General features: G+C 34.1%; 1 protein-coding gene across 30 annotated transcripts in view; it reads left to right on the top strand.

The window, feature by feature from the left end:
• The window catches only part of DOCK9 (dedicator of cytokinesis 9), a 335,360-nt gene that overhangs the window by 295,021 nt on the left and 20,587 nt on the right, over nucleotides 1-19,752 (top strand). For 13 of the 30 annotated variants that reach the window (XM_031958604.1, XM_031958588.1, XM_031958599.1 and 10 more), the window contains 7 exons: nucleotides 3,975-4,032; nucleotides 6,057-6,131; nucleotides 7,653-7,759; nucleotides 16,803-16,925; nucleotides 18,739-18,852; nucleotides 19,071-19,076; nucleotides 19,546-19,581. In XM_031958604.1, coding sequence (XP_031814464.1) covers nucleotides 3,975-4,032; nucleotides 6,057-6,131; nucleotides 7,653-7,759; nucleotides 16,803-16,925; nucleotides 18,739-18,852; nucleotides 19,071-19,076; nucleotides 19,546-19,581 — 519 coding nt within the window. The remainder of the gene's footprint in view (nucleotides 1-3,974; nucleotides 4,033-6,056; nucleotides 6,132-7,652; nucleotides 7,760-16,802; nucleotides 16,926-18,738; nucleotides 18,853-19,070; nucleotides 19,077-19,545; nucleotides 19,582-19,752) is intronic. The other 17 variants (XM_031958615.1, XM_031958610.1, XM_023500511.2 and 14 more) reach the window with 6 other exon arrangements.

Here is a 19,752-nt window from a genome sequence, read left to right as displayed (position 1 = left end):
CATAAAAGTAAGCTGAAAGGGGAGACCATGTTGGGGCAAAATCCAGAAGTGGGTATGGCTGATCTGGGCCTTTCTTCAGAGTAGCCTAAAGTACATACTCACAGATGTGAGAAAGAGGCTGCAGGGGTGGGGTAAATGCTTAATAAACTCTTTTTGATTGATAAACTAAGTGGAGACCAAAGACCGAAAATTCCTGTGAGATGGACTGTGACCCGTGCTATTATGATCAGAGGTTTAAATTTTCCATACCATAAACTGGTCATCAAAGTCCTTCCCATTAGTGCAGAATGTAAGGGGAGGTGGGCTTCTATTCTTTTCTAGTTCCCAAACCTACATTATACTGTTTACTCAGCTCAGGTGTGAAGATGCCTGAACAAACACCTCAATTCTACTTTGGCTCTGTGCATACAAAGAACTACAAAGAGAACCATTATAATTGCAGGCATTTATATGGTGCCCTAAAGTTTACAGAGCATTTTATAGACATTCTGTCACTGAAGTCTCACAACAACAGATGAGGAAACTGAAGAGTCAAAAAATCAATTCACTTGCCTGAGATCACAAAACTACTAATGTTAGAACTGGGATCCAATTTCAGGTATCTCCTGACTTCATCAGTACTATTTCCACAGTTTATTGCTAAAAAGAGCAGTCAGTCTGACCGCCCTTGGCCAGATTATTGTGTAGCTTCTGGCAGCTTCTGTGGCAACATGGGGGTAACAGCAACCCACAGCCAAATGGAGTCTACATGAGATCGTTCCTACCAATGTATTTTAGCAAAAAAAAAAAAAAAAAAAAAAAAAATCACTAAAAACCTGGATTTTAATAAGATTCTTAACATTTAATAACTCTAGGACCATGACTAAACTAACTAATCTCTCTGGACCTTAAGTTTTCCCCTCCATAAAACAAAATTCCTCACAGAATTATTGTGATGATATAGTTTATGAGCCACAAAATATTTTAAAATATAAATTATTATTCTTATTATAAGTCACAGCATTATATGCCATCTCAGAATTTCTTATCACTGTCAATGGTCTAATAACTAGATTTTTTTCAGCTTTGTTTATTTCTGGTCAGAAATCAGTTTAGATTCTTAATATTTAGAACATATATGTTTGGTCTCTGACCAGAATGACTTCTCTTTCATAATTAGGTCAGCTGATTGGATTTGTAGTTAAACTTTTTCTATTTCAGTTAACTTAAGATTGAAAGACCAGAAATATATGGATGTGTCTCAGTTTTAAGTTAAATATATTTGTGTTTGTCTGTGTCCTAATTGTCTTAGATCATTGTATTGCTGAGAATAGCTAATTAATTAATTGTGTGCACATTTTGAGTGCGTGTGTGTATGTTTATTCAAAGAGACATAGCTTTATATTTGGTGAATATATGGTAAATATACATTTATCAAATATAAATCAGATATGTGGTAAATATTCATCTGTCAAATATAAATGTGTGTATATATAATATGTGATAAAATATATATTTAATATAAAGATATATGTGTGTGTATATATATATATATATATATGCTATGTTAACTTAAAATTGAGAGACGGCAAAAAAAAGAGTTTCTTTTTAGTATATAGAAAAAGCTAATTCCAATTTCTTGAGCAGTTTAAAATGAGAATTGATATCCTTTATTCTGTTCACTTTAAGAGAATGCAGAAGATGTTATAAAAATTTTTAACAAAAATCAACTTATCAATCAGTCAATGATCATCTATTAGGTGTCAGTGATATTTCAGACACTGTGCTCGTATACAAGGTTACAAAGGCAAAAAATGAAATAATCTCTGCTCTCAGTGAGCATATAGAGGTAAACAAATATATGTGTGTGTGTGTGTGTATACATATAGCTATATCTATATATGTCGATGTGTTTATACATACATAAACATATGGGTATCTAGATAGCTAGATAGCTAGCTAGATAGATGGATGAACATACCCAAATCCCTATAAACACCCATACACATACAAACACACACAGATACACACACACACACACAAAATTGGGAGAAGGCACTAAGCACCTTAGTTCAAAAACGATGTCCCATGATGTCACCTCTCACAGGTCACAGCAGGATATTTTAAAAATATGACCTAACTACTTAAAAAGTAGAACTTTTGTTATATATTTCTTTTGGCCTAAGAATGCTGTGAAAAAATTACAGGAATGCTAAGGCATTATGAAGCAAGAAAGTTTGAGAACTTCTCCACTCACAGTTGAGTAGATCAGTGAAGGTTTTCATGTATAAAGGAGCATTTGAGATAAATCTTGAAGAATGTTAGGGGTTTTGAGAGGCATAGATGAAGATAAAGTGAATTCCAGACATGAGAAATAATCACTGCAAAGACATGGAGACCATAATTGGAGTGTTGAGTGTGACAGACAGTAAAAAAGGTAGTTTGCCTAAACAATAGAATACATGAATGAAAACAAATGTAATAAAGCTGGAAAGGTAAGTTATGAAGAATTTTTTTTTATTTAATGCTTTAATTTCCCCCCCTCCAATTCCAAAAACAATTTTAACACTTTAAAAAAATTTTTTTGATTTCCAAATTCTCTTCTCTTTCCAAATTCTCTCCTCTCATTGAAAAGTCAATTTGATATAAGCTATATATATACAGTCATACAAAGCATAATACTATGTTACTCATGTTGTGAAAAAAACAAAAAAGATAAAGAAAAATAAATATGCTTCAATCTGCATTCATCCTCCATCAGTTCTTACACTGGAAATTTATAGCATTTTTTTTTTTCATTTTAAGCCCTTCCTAATTGTCTTAGATCATTGTATTGCTGAGAATAGCTAAGTCATTTACAGCGGATCATCATACAATATTGCTATTACTGTTATCATCATACAATATTGCAGTTATACAATACACTGTTCTCCTGGTTCTGTTCATTTCACTTTGCTTCAGTTTATGTAAGTTTTTCCAGGTTTTTTTGTGAAGAGTTTTGAATGCCAAATCAGAAGAATTTATATTTAATTCTTGTGATAAGGAGCCATTAGAATGTATGTAACTGAAATTCACAATGGCAAACTATTTAAAAAGCAAATGTAAAATTATAATTAAATTAAATTCCAAAATGTTTATAAATTATATGAAATTTTTTTCAAAAGTGATATCCCTTAGAAAGATCACTCTTCTTTGTGGAGGATGGGACATAATTTTAAACAGGAAGATTAATTAGGAGGTTACTTTAGTAGTTCATACTGGTGAGAGAAGATAAATTTAAGTGATAGTCAAGTGAGTAGAGAGAATGGGACTTACATAAAAGAAATGTTATGGAGATCGAAATGACAAGATTTTATAATTGACTAGATACATGAAATAAAGAATAAGGAGATAAGATTGATGCTATGGTTATACCCACAATAGAGAAGTTTAGAGAAGACATAGGTTTGAGGTGAAAGATAATGATATTTGTGTTCTTTCTGGTTAAAGCATTACCTGTAAACAGAATTGGTAATAACCCTGATGATTATATTTTGGCTCTCAGTTCTCTCAGCTTATTTACAAATTTTAAATTGAATCAGGTTATGTGTGACCCATCTCTTACCAAATATATTTGATCATTACATTAGTGTAAATGATGGTAGCAAATCCTCATAGAAACATACACATATTGCTTTTTGTATTTTGAAGCCTTCTGTGGTTATGGAACTTCTGTTAACATCTGTTCTTTTGATTTCCTTTTTCCATCCATAAACTTTAATTTCAAACAGCCAGTTGTGTAATTTTCAGTTCCATGGCTACGCAATATTTTTTCCTTTTGATCTTTTTTTTCAACCAGTGAAAGGTCAGACTAATTAGGGAGGTTTTTTTTTGTTGTTACCTTAGTAACTAGAAGAGACTACAGTTACTTTATCAGATTATTTATTATAGCACATGATACCCAAATATAAAATGTCATTAATGACATGTCTAATGTATGATGTTTTATTTTACAGGCAGCTATGTGCTATGTCCATGTAACAGCCTTGGTGGCTGAGTATCTTACAAGAAAAGGTAAGAAGTGATTGCCAGTGTTTGGTAAAGCTAACTTTGGATTTATGAGGTGTGCTTATTGGACTACTGTGCTGGAAATATTTCCTTCTTCTGGTATACAGACAGCTTAGGAAAGAAATGTTAACTATGAAGCTAGATGAAGACTGTTCTGGAACCTCAGAAACAAACTTTTTTTAAAAAAAGAAGAGGAAGTAGAGGTTTTTAAAAGAATTAAATAAACCTAAAAAACAACTCTTTAAAGACTGTACCACCAGAATATAGATTGTTAGACATGCTTGTTTGATATAGTAGTCTTAGACTGAGTTACCAACACTGGAAGATTTTTCCTTTTTAAAATCATATGCTGCCATTTTTGTTGAAGGTTTCTAACCACAAATTGTGATGCTTGTTGCTAAGTGTTCCTTCCCACTAAATGATACTAGGACTAAAAGGACTTGATCTTTCTCGGGGTTCCACTCTCATAGGACCAACTCATCCTTTTGAAGGTTTGGATCATACTTCAAGGTGTTCAGGAGCATAATCATATGGTCAGCTCTGATCACTCCTTTGGACATAGTTATATAATTTTTTTTTGTTTGTTTTTGAGAACCTGGGAAATTTTCTGTATGCATAGCCTTCATCCTACTTAGAAATAAATATGGGATTTTGTGATAAAAGGAAGAGATTAAAGGGGTACAAGTCAGGAGGGAAATGCTCATTTTATTAGTCTGTTCTTGTTCACTTTCTAATCTAGGGGCATGAATTTAATTCAACAAATGTTTTTAAGTACCTATGTGTTGGGTGCTGGATTGAGTACAGGAGATAGAATAATGAAAAACAATTCATGTTTAAATGGAAATTAAGATTTAAATTGGCCTCTAAGCCCAGAGATCTTGTGGGTTCATGTCCTGCCTCTGACTTATATTAATTTTGTAATCCTAGGTAAGTCATTAACCTCCACATCTTTAAGTGGGACTTTGAGATTAAAAATTGCAGAAAAGGACTAACCTGAATTTAGAGGAGTTTTTCCATGTAGAAGCTCTCTATAGTAATAAAATTATAAGTCTGTTCCATATATCCCTAGCTAAGTGGTACAGTGGATAGAGCACTGGGCCACCAGTCAGGAAGCCCTGACTTTAAAGTATTCAATGCCTTGTATGACAAGTAGTTTAACTTCCATCTATTAACTATAAAATGGGGACAATAGTAACACCTACTTTCCAGAGCTGTTGTAAGAATTAAATGAGATAAGATTTGTAAAGTGTTTTGCACAGTACCAGCAATGTATAAATATTAAACTATTATTGTGATTGTTGCTATTATTGTTTACTCACAGAAACTCAAAAAGATAGGGTGGTGTAAGTTGTATTATTCCCATTTTGCAGGTGAAGAGATTGAGACTCATAGAGGTTAAGTGACTTGCCCAGTGTCATGTAACTAAAAACTGGCACAACTCGAATTCTCATTTCCATACGTTACATCACTCCTGCCCTTCCACAAAGCACTTTAAAGTTAAAAGGATTTCTATATATCTAGCTACTTGTATGGCTCCAGGCAAATCATTTAATGTTCCCATGCTTGAGTTTGCTCATCTCCAAAATGGGGACAGTATTACTTATGTGGAAGGAAAGTGCTTTGTAAACTTTAAATGTGAGCTGCTGCTATTATGGTCTGTTAGGTTACAAGTTAACTGGGAGTTTGATAAACTCACCTTGACTAGTTCCTTTTTTTATCCGTCTATCTTTTTTCCTTTCTAAAACAATTACAGCAGCTTCTGGCAAAGCTGCTTTTAAGGTCATTATCCAGTACAGAAAAATACCCTGGAAAACAGAAGCATTAAACCAGGAGGGAAAGAGTCATTCCAGAAGTGCAGAGAGAATAAAGAGGATGTATTTTGATATGCAAATCTGTCTACTTTGAATGTACTAAGTTAAAATAAATCAAACATTGTCACAAATCCAAAAAGGAAACCAATAGTCTATTGCTACTTTTAGTATTCTCTATTAAGATTATCATCGGGTAATCCATTTCCTCATATTTACAAGCAGATCTAACATTCCGGCGTGAACTATCCTACCTCCCCTCCAGCCACAATACCTTCCAAAGGAGCAGTCTGGGAGGTGAGCCTGGGGGCCTCTTCTCTAGCATCCAGGCCTGCCACTACTTATTACCATCCATTGGTGTTGGGTTTTTCTTGGTCATCAAATAGACAAATGGCTTTCACTCTCTTCCCTTTTCTCCCCCTCTTTCTCTAGCTCTCCTATGCTTGGTGAGAGAGCTCATCTACATAAAACTCCTTTGCATATTTATTTGACCCATTTAATGTCAAATTATATTTTGTCAACTGACTTAACAGTTTAGCTTGAGGTTTTTAGTCATAATTTGTTTGCCTCGAGTCCAAACTCATGCTTTGGCTTCTCTGTTCACAATTTTCATTCATAAAAGCCAAATTTTCTATTACAAAAGTAATAGTAATAACCAGACAATTTAATTACTGACATCATCATGTTAATCCATTAATAGCAAGGTATTATTTCCCTTATATATGATGGAAAGTATCTAATTATGAAATATAAAGTAGTCTTTTCTATGTCAGATACATACCATTCTGTAGGTTGAATTGTTACCACTACAGGTGGTTGCCCAACTAAAGTAAAATATTGTTCTATCATCATTATATAAACCTAAAATTGTTGGAAATACTTTAGAGAAGGAAGTTGATGCCAGCTATTTCTCCTAACTCTAACTTTAACTTAGATTTGTTATTTCCCCCCAGAATATGGGTGTATCTGAATTTCCAAAGCACCAGCACCATTTTTTATCCAGTTTCCTTCTTAAGTCGAGTAAAAGACTTCATCATATACTAGAGGCAACTAAGGAGGAAACCAGCTAATCCAGTCTTCAAATTTCTGGTGCAATATAAGTGCTTTTGTTTAATAACCCCATCTCATTTTAGAGAGGGAGAGGTATAAATGATGATTTATTGGTCTACTCCCAATCATACTGGGACAGGCAGATTGTAATTTTTTATATTATTAAGGCTTAAGGGAAGTGGGACTCTTTCAATTGCCTGCTTCCTCTTTTAATTGTTTTGGTGTGAACATTTATCTGGTGTCTAGGCAATGATTTTCCTGACAGATCTCTTCAGATTTAATTTAACATAACTTTATTGTAAATGCTCTTTATGTATTTGCCATAAATTTATTGGTCTCCCATAATCATAACATGGAAAACCTTTATATTATATACTAATTAAATTATATACTAATTAATTAAATACTTTTTTAAAATATAAGAACTTGTTAAAAGCAGAACTAATTAGGAAATTGGAATTGCCCTCTACTTTTATAGAAACAGGCCCAGAGAAATTAAATGTCTCGAGATCATATGGGCGGGGTGGAAAATATTAAGAGGGGGGGCGTGTGTGGGGGGAAAAAAGGAATAACACTCAGAAGTAATCAGCAGCATTGACTGCTCTCATCTGAGTGTGTCCTTAAGGCTTGACCTATTTTGAGACTTGGCCATGTCCCTCTAAAAATGGAAACACCCCCTGTCTTCAGCAGGAAAGAACCTTGAGTTAATTGAGTTCACCTACTTTCAGGCAATTAACTCTTCAAATCTCTTTCTCTCAAATTTCCTAGGCATGTTTAGGCAAGGATGCACAGCCTTCAGGGTAATTACCCCCAATATAGATGAAGAGGCTTCAATGATGGAAGACGTTGGGATGCAGGATGTCCATTTTAATGAGGTGAGTGCTTAGATTTCCCATTGGGTTACTTAGTTATTTGAGCATATCACAACTGGCCTTTTCCTGCTATTTGCTTCCCAACAGGCTTCCAGACTCACCACCTTTTTTCATGCTTTTCTTTCCTCTGCAGCTGCAGCTACTCTCAGATCTTATTAAGATCATTCTGACCATTGCTGGGAACCACAAAGACTGTAATTCTTCCTTCCTAAGAAGTGTCCTCTAAGCTCAGGGGGCGGGGGTATGGGGAAGCTGCACATGGAAGCATTCCGTGAGAAATAGACAATAACTGATTATAAAGAACTTCACAGCAATCTTCCATTGCTCTGGAAATAAGAATTAAAACTCTTTAGCTTTAGAAATCATTGCTCTTATTTATTTAAAATTAAGCCTTATTACATGGAATTCAAAGCAATTAGACTTTGAGTCAATCACCTAAAAATATTTTTTCTTATATTTAATAGATCTTTATTTAGATGCTCTTATTTCATTAGATCTGGAAAGGACCTAGCAGTCACTTAAGCCAGCCCTCTAATTTTATAGAAACAGGTCTAGAAAAATTAAATGGCTCAAGGTCACATGGCAGGGCAGAGATTTAAACCCTGACAGGTGGATGGTTCAGTGGAGAGAGTGCCAAGCCTAGAGGCAGGAAGACTATCTTTCTGAGTTCAAATCTGTCCTTAAACACTGGCTGTGTGACCCTGGAAAATCATTTAATCCTATTTGCCTCAGTTTCCTTATCTGCAAAATGAGCTACAGAAGGAAATGGCAAATTTAGTATCTTTGCCAAGAAAACCCTAAATGGGGTCAAGACGAATTGGATGCCACTGAAATGACTGAACAAGTCTTTCTACTATATCGTATTGTTTCTTCAGAGTGTATACACTTTAAAGAATTTGGATAACTTTAAATAAAATAAAAAAGACCTACTCAGGGGAGAAGGAAGTAGAAAACAGCTAGTGAGAAATGATTAAGGATGTCTGTTTCCCAGAATAATCCCAATTACCTATGCCCCAGAATAAACTTTTAAATAAACAAACTGGCTACAAAGAGTGGGAATTTTTTCAGCTAAAACAAAACAAAAAATAAAAGCATTTTCCAAAAACTATTTGGAAAATTATTCTCAAAAAATAATAACGATCTGGTTCATGCTCATGAAAACTTTGGTTATAACTTCCTTATTGGAATGTCCAGTTTGTGAAATAGTTCTTTTACTCAGTAGCATGAAAATTGTCCCAACTGTAGCTGAGCTTTGAGCTCCCTAGGCTTTAGGGAGTTGAGCTTTTGCTGAATTTAGAAGTTGAGTTTTTGCCTGGACTTCTTCCTATAAAAATTCTAGACTATAGCATACCCTTAGTAGTAAATAAAAATTTTGGAATTGTAACCCATTCCTTTTAACGCTATTCCAGTTTTCTTTCCATTACATCACACTGACTCTTTGACCTGGAGATCAAGTTTTGAGTACTAGTTGTAAAACTTGTTACCTTTGTGGCTGTGAAAAGGTCACTTCATCCTTTTTTTCCTTTTCCTCATCTATAAAATACAAATAATAAATCTTGACCTCACTGCCTCATAGGGTTGTTGTAAGGAAAGCACTTAGTAAAACTTAAAATATTATAAAGAAAAACTGGATGGTGTGGTATCATAAGATATCAAGCCAATTATATCTTTTTTTTCCCCAATAGCATTTTATTTTTCCAAATACATGTAAAGATTGTATTCAACATTCATTTTTGTAAAACTTTATGTTCCAAATTTTTTTCTCTCCCTTCTTTTCCTCCCCTCTCCCCAAGACAGCAAGCAATCCAGTATAGGTTAAATATGTGCAATTCTTCTAAACATATTTCCATATTTGTCTTGTTGCACAAGAAAAATCAGATTAAAAGGGAAAAACCATAAAAAAGAAAAAAACAAGCAAGCAAGAACAACAAAAAAAGGTGAAAATACTATGCTTTGATCCACTTTAAGTCTCCATAGTTCTCTCTCTAGATGTAGACGCATTTTCCATCAAGTCTAGTAGAATTGTCTTGAATCACCCCATTGTTGAAAAGAGTCAAATCCTTCACAGTTGATCATCCCACAACCTTGTTGTTACTGGGTATAATGTTCTCTTGATTCTGCTCATTTCACTTATCATCAATTAATTTCAGTTTTCCCAGGTTTTTTTGAAATCAGCCTGCTCATCATTCCTTATAGAACAATAACATTCCATTACTTTTAATACCATAACTTAGTCAACCATTCCCCAACTGACAGACATTCACTCAATTTCCAGTTCCTTGCCACTATAAAAAAGGCTGCTACAAACATTTTGCACATGTACAACCCCTGTCTTTTTGCTTTGATATTTCCGAGGCAGGATGCAAGCTGATCAGGATGTAAATGTATCCTAAACTTCATTCAGTCATCTCAGTTGTGCCTGAATTTTCATGATCACATCTTGGACTTTTTTGGGCAAATATACTGTAGTAATTTGCCATTTCCTTCTCCAGCTTATTTTTCAGATGAGAAAGACAGAATTAAGTGACTTGCCCAGGGTCACATAGCTAATTTAGTATCTGAGGCCAGATTTGAACTTGGGCTCCAGGTCCAATATCCATTCTCAGCTGTCATCTTAAACTTAGTCGTCAGCAATAATATGACATAGAAACCAATAAGTGAAACTCTGAATGTGTTCATTTGGTTGACACAGTAAAATAGAATCATTCTTGCAGCCTTATGAATTGATAAGCACAAAAATCAAGAGATCATTAGGGGCTCCTTGAGGAAAAGAATTTTCTTTAACCTGTTTTTATATCCCTTGCACTTAGAATAGCAGGTAGCACAAAGTAAGCATTTTAATAAGTCCTCCTTGACTGACAGATCAATTTGAAGTAACAAAGTGAATAAAAATTTTGAGCTCTTATAAATAAACTGAGGACCAAGGATATTTTTAATCACTGCATATCCAGAGAAAGAGTTTGCCTCTTGTTTTTAAGCATAAAATTAGTTAATCTTTAACAAAGTCCAGGGTACATGTAATTCCGGATGTAACATATAGTAGAATTATAAAATACTTAGCAAAAGATAAAAGCATCAAAAGTGAAACTTCAAGAACAACTTTGGAGACATCAGCATATCAGAAGGAGAGAGAAGCCCAAATGCTTCATGTTTTATAGTACTTTTATCTAACAGGATTTTTCAGGAAACAGTGACTTTCATTATGAAAGATGATTATCTTTGCCAGATGTTTCTTGACTATGGAAAAGCTGAAGTGAAAAGATGCACATGGTTTGCTGGAAATAATTGCTAGTATAATTTTTACTGCCATATACAATTAAGTACATAAATTGTTCTCCTCAAGAGGTTCCAAAGTAGTTTACTTCTGACAGAGAACAGTTTCCAGGCAATTGGATATAAGTTGTAGTTATGTTACAAAATCATTATGAAGCACATTATCTGGTTCAGTTCAATTTCTTAAGGATATCCTATATGCTAGGCACTAGACAAAGAGGAACAAAAAAGCCCTGAAAAAGTCTGCCCTCGGGGAACTTACTTATAGTTACTTTATAAAATAGGTTAAGCATGAATTGTCTAGGAACTTACAGTTAGGTGGGGGTAGGGGTGGGGAATGACAACATAGGACCAAAGAAAAGAGCTAGAGGTATAAAAAAATTTTAGAGGCCATCTATCCTCCCTCAATTTATAACTAAATTATAAACTCCAACAGGAGAGAAAAATATCTACCCTAAATTATATTGCTTTGGTCCCCCTTTGCACAATAATTCCATTAAGGCAGAGAATATTCCATAAATATATGGCTAAATATATTAGCAGATCTGTGGAGTCATGTAATAGGCATTATATTTGGAATTAAAGCATTTAAGTTGAAGATCAACTCTGTTTCTTACTGGCTGAATGTACTTGGACAAGTCTCTTGACCAGTACTCACTTAGCTTGACACAGTTTTCAACTAGCATTCTAGTTGAATTAATTATCTACTATCTTTGCATGTATTTTGAAAAATAAAAAGCTATTATTTAAAAAAAAATTATAAACTAAATTTTAGTTCCTGAAAAATGTCACAAAGCCTTAGTCTATAAACTCATCTATAAACCTCAGTTTAGTCATTTGTAAAATTGGGGTGAAGATGCTTGCAATTATCCACCTCTTGGGAATGTTAAAAATTCTCTCTAAACTAGAAATGGCCTATAGAAGGCCATATAAGTTGTTGCTTTTTAAAAATGCTATTAAATTAGGGTTTAATAAATTTTAATTTAATAAATATTTAGTAAATATCTGTTGCCTGAAGAGCAAGTGGTGACTCAGATACAAACCTTAAAAAATATATAGGCTGTGTCCTCATGGATCTGTCATGACAGAAATACATACATATGCAGATAGATACAGTAGACAACAGTCAATGTCAAATTCAAATAGAAAAGGTTCCCTGTGAGCTTCATGTTGACCTAAAAAGCCACAAATTGACAATTATCTCTGTTGTATTTTTATTTTGTTATTCTCAATTCCATTTTAATCTAGTTAAGGTCACACTCAAGATTTGTGGGGTACTTGTATTCAAGTTTGATAGCTTTAGTATAGAATTATACACAAGTTCATAAGAGAAGCACAAGCAAAGTGGGATTGGAGGGAAAGTCATTTGACCTGTTAGAGGGGAAAAAAAAGAAATGCAATAATTTATTGCTTGACAGCCTTGATAAATTCAATCTGGATATAGAATTTTAGTTCTGAAAAGGACCTTAGACATCACTCTGACAAATCTTTTATTTTACAAGTTAACTGAAAGTTAGAGAATGTAGGATTTAATTAATGTCAGAAGTGACTTCTTGTATGGCAAGAACACTGAATTTGGAGTCAAAGGATTTGCTTTTGAATCCTGGAAATGTTCTCTACTATCAATACGATAGGGGGCAAATCACATCTCCTAAGAGCCATGGTTTCTACATGTGTAAGATGAAGGTATTGGATAAGATTAGTGGTTCTCAAAGTGTGGTCCAAAGAATCCTGGGAATTTCTGAAACCTTTTCAGAGGAGCTACAAATTCAAAATTAGTTTTTCTTTGTAATATGGTAAATATATATAAATTATAAATAAAAACTCATTAGACAGATCCTCAAATTTTAAGGAAATTTAAAGAAATACTGAAAATAAATGTTGAACAATACTATATGATGATCAATTCTGATGGACCTGGCCATCTTCAACAATGAGATGAACCAAATCAGTTCCAATGGAGCAGTAATGAACTGAACCAGCTACACCCAGCAAGAGAACTCTGGGAGATGACTGTGAACCACTACACAGAATTCCCAATCCCTATATTTTTGTACGCCTGCATTTTTTATTTCCTTCACAGGCTATTTGTGCAATATTTCAGAGTCTGATTTTTTTTTTTTTTTTGTATAGCAAAATAACGGTTTGGACATGTATACTTATTTTGTATTTAATTTATAGTTCAACATATTTAACATGTATTAGTCATCCTGCCATCTAGGGGAGGCAGTGGGGGGAAGGAGAGCAAAAATGGAACAAAAGTTTTGGTAATTGTCAATGCTGTAAAATTACCCATGCATATAACTTGTAAATAAAAAGCTATTAAAAAATTAAAAAAAAATAAATGTTGACGAACCATTGGATTAGATCACTTCTAAGGCCCTTTCAATTCTTATATCCATGTATCCAATTAGGGACTAGAACCTAGGACTTCTTATTTTCTAGCTCTTATGCTTTTCTTCATAAATTCAGTCTCCCAGTGATAGAGGCCTTTCTACACTAGTAGCATACTTTAAATTTTTTTTTCTTTTTTAAATATTTTATTTTTTCCCCAATTACAATAATATACTTTTGTGATGAAGGGGATGTGAGAGTAGATGAGACGCTGAGTTTCAACAAATTCCTTAAAGCAGGAATCATGTCTCATTGTGTCCTTATTCTAGCACAGGGTAGGTATTCAATAAGGAAATGTTTATTGAATAAATGATCAAATCCAGGCTTGCTTTAACACATCTGAAGGACCTCCACTCCAGCCATCTGTTATTGAAATCACTTTTAGATTGTCATATACAATTGAGTCTTTGGAATGACATGTGACATTAGCCAACTTGGACAGGCATATACATGGGCTAGTGGAATTCTGTTCATAAGTAAAAGCTGTAAGTTATTGTATCACCTTACCTCAGAGAGTAATTCCCCATCCCAAGGCATTTAACCCAACCAAGGAATGGGTCAGCCACTTATTAAAGCTTTAGCAAAGGATATTGTTGATATTTTATAGCACTTTAAGATTGGTGAAGCATTTTATATGAATTATCTCAATTAATTTTCAGAGCATCCCTGTCTGGAGTATCCATTTTAAAAGTAAGGTTAAAAGTAGTTAAGTGACTTACCTAATAATCACATAGTGTCTAAATCAGACTTCAAATGCTCTTTAACACATTGCTATAAAAAAGAAGTATATAAATATATACAAAACATAAAAAACATAGAGATACTTTGCATTGACAGTGGTAGATTACTTGTTTCATTGTACTTTTCTTTGAACTTTATTCGACTTTTTCATAGTCAAGGAACAAGGCATATTTGATCATAGTGGAGCTTTCACTTATAAAATTTTCTTTAAAAAATTTCCTACAAGGAAATAGGTGGAACATAAATAAGCACACTAATGCATCTTTTTATTTAGGAACTCAGTTGGTTGCTATGTGTATGTGACTTTTTTGCCCTCATTAGTTAATGGGTACTATGATAAAAACCATTAGACATCTGGATCCCCTTTTATAAGCATTGATTCCAGGATTCAGTCATGCACATAGCAGTTTTATGATTTGTATACTTAAAGGATGTCATAGAGGTAGAGATTGTCTTGCCCTGACAATGTTTTTTATAAACTAATTTGTTAAAGAAAAAAATTTAAAATTTACAATAGACTTTCTTTCTTGCCACTTGAAAAGCAATTACTTCAAATCAGTAAATAAGTATATTTAAGTCTAAAAACAAATATGTGAAAAGTAAGAAACTTAAAAATCTTAAGATGGGGGCAGTTAGATGGAGCAGTGGATAGAGCACTGGTTCTGGAGTCAGGAGGACCTGAGTTCAAATCCAGCTTCAAACACTTGATATACACCAACTGTTTGATCCTGGACAAGCCACTTAACCCCAATTTTCTCACAGAAGAAAAATAAAATCTCAATATGAAAGACAAATGCTAGTTGGAATAAGGCAAAAATGTGCTAGCATAGACTGGAAATCCACAACATTAATGTTATTGTTTTAATTAGATATGGTAACAGCCATATTTTTTGATTGTAGTTGATAGTTTTTTCTCAGCAATATAATGAGGAAAGAAAGTGTAATGTATGAATAAATAATAACTGTTTGAAAAGGCTATGGTGTTTTTAGTGGTCTACAAACTCAATACAAGTCAGTCAGTCAATAAACATCTATTATGCACCTACTATATGTGAAGCATTGTGCTAATCATTGGAGACATGAAGAACGACAGAAGGTTATTTCTGCTTTCAAGCACTCTTAGTCTAATGGAGGATATAACAAGTTAACAATTATGTACAAACCAGATTTCTATGGAATATATATGTGTATGTGTATAAATATATTATATTTATAATATAATTTTATTATATTTAAGTATATAATATTTGTATACATATATATGTACTGTAAAAAAAAAAAAAAAAAACTGGAAGGCACTAGAATTGTGGGATACTGAGAAAGACCTCTTGTAGAAGGTGAGATTTGAAGGAAGTCTGGCCATGAAGAAAATTTCAAGCATGGTGACAGCTGCTAAAAATGCCCAGAGTTCGGAAATGAAGTATCTTGTGTGAGGAACAACAAAGAGACCACTGTCACTGGATTACAGGATATGGAGGTGGGAGTGTCAGTGGGCAGAGGAAGCCAGAAAAGTTCATTTGATCTTGTTACTTCAGGAGAAGTGTTCAGTCATGTCCAACTGTTTGTCACCCTACTTGGGGTTTTCTTGGCAAAGATACTGGAGTGGTTTGCTATTTCCTTCTCCAGCTCATTTTACAGATGGGGAAACCAAGGCAAACAGGGTTAGGTGACTTGCCCAGGATCACGCAGCTAGTATATAAAGGCGATAAGCCTTAAACCCAAGTCTTCATGACTTCAACACCTGCCTTGATGGTACTTATGCTGCCTCTTAATCTTCAGACTTTTGCTTACTTAATTCCAACTTCTGCTTACTCATTATTTGAGTCATTCTTTTTTTTTTCCATTGCTGCCTTATTATAAAATTATCTTTATTATCTGTTGAGATCATTTATATTAATTCTCCATACGGTTACACTCCCATTTCATCTTCACAAAAAGTCACTTTTTTTTTTGAAGGCAGTAGTTATCCTACCATCATGGAGTAAGGAAATAGCTTCCAAATGCAAATTCTTTGCAAACATTGATAGGTGGATAGATGAAGCATTTTTTAAAGTCACCATGTGCCAGGCACTGTGCTAAATACTAAGGACACAGGTAGAAGCAAGCAAGGATAGTCCGTGCCCTCAGAGAGCTTCTCTATTAAAGGGTGAAAACATCTCATAAAAGGAAGCTTGAAGGGGAGGTAGGATGGCATTTTGTGAAGCAGACTTGAACTGGCCTGATGGCCTGAGTACCACCCAGATTAGGGCTAAACTGTCAAAGCCAAGGGACCCAGGAGCAGTGTACAACTTACTGGGAGGAAAGGAGGAGGAGGTTATGGTCCAAGCAAGCCAGGAGTAGCAGTGGATGTCTGGACCCCATCAAGGCGTGCAAAATATCAGTGACAATTTTGTTCCCTTCGTGAGATACTTACTCATGGTTATCACACGGTAGCCAATTCAGAGCTGTGTTTCTTAATTCCTTCTTATAATGTTTGCAAAGCATCTGAAAAATGTATCCTGACAGAACGATGGAGGCTAACTTTTAACCAACAAGGAAACCTTAATGTACTTAACACTACCATTCAACTTACACTTCTTTATAAATTATTTCACCGGTAATTGCCTTATTTTTCCAATTATTTTTTTTCTGCAATTAGGACGTATTGATGGAATTGCTAGAACAGTGTGCAGATGGGCTCTGGAAGGCTGAACGCTACGAGTTGATTGCTGGCATCTATAAACTCATAATTCCCATTTATGAGAAACGCAGAGATTTTGAGGTACCTTATACTGAATTTTTTACTTTTCATAACATTTGTCTGACAAACTTCCTTTTCTTGCTTTACATAATTTTTTGAAGGTTTTCTAGAAGTAGGAATTTTCTGATTTTCTTCTCCTTTTTCTAAAAAAGTCAAAAAAAATGGAAATGATATTGTTTCACTGTTTAAAGTTTTAAATATATGTGACTCTTAAATAAATAAAATAAATTAATTTGCTGAAATTGGGAACCATATAGTCAACTTGCAATTATCCATACCACTGGAGGAGAGTAGCAACATGGAAAATCCAAAATGGCAGTTAATTTAAATATAAATTTATTTTACTTTGGAAGGTAGTTTTGTACTTATTTGAAAATGCATGTTTTGGATTTTTGAGAACTTATAACAAAATAATGAACATATGAAGATCTGCAGAGTTCTGGAAGATATAGAACAGGGGTTTGGCAGCATCTTCATACGGCACATGTGTCAAAAAGAGTACCCAGACAGACTTTTCAATGGAAACTTAATTGTTGTTTCTCTCTCTTTCTCCTCTGCCATTTGCAAAAATTTACATTTCTGCTCTCACCACCTGGGAAAATCAGCATGTAAATAAACACCCATTACATTTATTAGGGAAGTGGCATCTAGTAACCATCCTTCTTATATCAGTAGAGCCTTCAGTACCCTAGGCCTCTGGACAGAAGTCTTCCACTGGGTACTCAAAATATTGAATGTTTGTTAAATCTCTGACCAAGAAATTTACCAAGCTTTCCCATCCAGCCTTTGTTTATAACTCTCCTAGCTACTTCATGCCGAAAATGACTTTCCTTCAATCATGAACATATCCTAAATAGGACTTTATGTGTCTGCCTTCTTTTTAGGGAAATAATTAAATATCTCATGTTCAAAGGTCTTCTGCAGGCTACCTTGGGTAGAAGAGAATGCTAGGTCAACAAGTCAAGAAAAATTCCTGTATACGGACAGCACAAAACCATATTATTTATTCTACTTTACTATTTTGAGAAATTAAAAGCAATATATTCTTTTATATAATTTGAATATTCAAGCAATTAGTAATCCAGGATTGACTCACTATATCTTAGTTTTGTTATTGTTGAGGTTTTCCTGGCCAAAATCCTGGAGTGATTGGCCATTTTTTTTTTTTTTTGGTCTAGCCCATTTTATAGATGAAGAAACTGAGGTAGACAGAGATTAAATGACTAGCCCAGGGTCATACAGCTAGGAAATGCCTGAGGCCAGATTTGAACTCAAGAAGAGTCCTCCTGATTTCTGGCCCAGCACTCAATCCACTGTGCCACCTACCTGCTATATCTTAGTTTACACAAGTTAATCCTTTGTAAGTGAATTGCACATTAGAATTTAGGACATTGCTTTTAAATTTTCTGAAGAAATTGAGTTGATAAAACTAATATCTACTTATCTTTAAATGTCTTTTTTTCCCCCAATTAATGAGTAAGTAGAGATCTGGCCATTTCTTTTATAATTTGCTGCAAATATCATGAGAAAAGGAGATTGGTTTTCTGTTTGAAAAGTATCCATTTGTCAATATTTTAGCTTAATTTAATTTTTTTTACAGAATTCTATTTTTAAAAATAGCTTTGCTGGGAGAATCCCTTAGTTTGCTTTTAAAAGTTGAAATGACTCATTTATTCTCCAGTCTTCTTGTCACTTTTTTTTTGAAGAAAAAAATTGAAAATAATTTAAGAGAAGAGGGCTAAAAAGAGAGGATTCTTCTTTTTAAGTTTAAAATTGAGTGGGAATTTGAATTGTTTACAAGTATAAAGGAAACTGTTCTCTTCCATATTTCTAGAGACTAGCTCATCTATATGACACTCTCCATCGAGCATATAGCAAAGTCACAGAAGTTATGCATACGGGCAAGAGACTTCTGGGGACATATTTCAGAGTGGCGTTCTTTGGGCAGGTGAGCAAAGCTTCTCCTTTCTAAAAAATGATATTCAATACTGTGAAAAACGTTTACGTGATTGTGTTTTGCAACTTACTCTGTTTCATGCATATAAATTCTTTATATAATGCAGTTCTTCTTTGATCTGTTAAATTTGACGTTTGGTATAATTCTGATCTTCCTCAGTAAACTTTCTGCTTTTTTCTTCCTGTCTTTTCTTTTATTACTTTCTTAAGGCAGCGGTAAGTTCTTCCCACGTAAAACATTCCTAAGAATGTTTATTGAGCGGCATCTTTGGTGCTTCTGTGTGATTTGCCAGTTGCTTTTTCAAACCTGTATGTATATCTATTAGTCATCCCAGTTTCAAACAATAACATTTGATTCCATTTACAGAAATAAATCACCTGTGTCCTATACATCTGTATTGCATGTTTTAAACCAAAAAAATTAAGACATTCTGGCTGCCCTTGTGTATGCCCCTTGTGTACATCTTCACCTTTATGTAATATAATATCTCCACAGTAGATTGACCATGATAATGTTTCAGAGAACCCATGAGGAAGGGTTCTTTCTCATTTAACTTGATTTTAACCTACAAGTATCTAACATTGTTACATTATATAAACTGTCATCCATGTATTTAGGAAGTGTGCATTCCTATGAGCAGTATATAACCTTCGATTTATTCTGTTGTCTTTCACAACTTTATAGCAATACCAGTTTACAGACACTGAGACAGATGTGGAGGTAATTACAGTAAATGCTTACAAAGCAAGCAATGTAGTCGAGTGGCTGCATTTCAATCCCTAGTTTGATGTGGATATTTTTGTTCAGTCCAGCCTGCCTTGTTTTGTTTTGTTTTGAACGTTTTCTGTGTGTTCTTTCTGTTGCTTTGTCTATTTTATCTTGGGACAGAAA

Source organism: Sarcophilus harrisii, chromosome 3 (genome assembly GCF_902635505.1).
Source record: "Sarcophilus harrisii chromosome 3, mSarHar1.11, whole genome shotgun sequence".
Lineage (NCBI taxonomy): Eukaryota > Metazoa > Chordata > Mammalia > Dasyuromorphia > Dasyuridae > Sarcophilus > Sarcophilus harrisii.
Note: the sequence above shows the minus strand (reverse complement) of the source record. Positions and strands in the feature narration are given on the sequence as shown.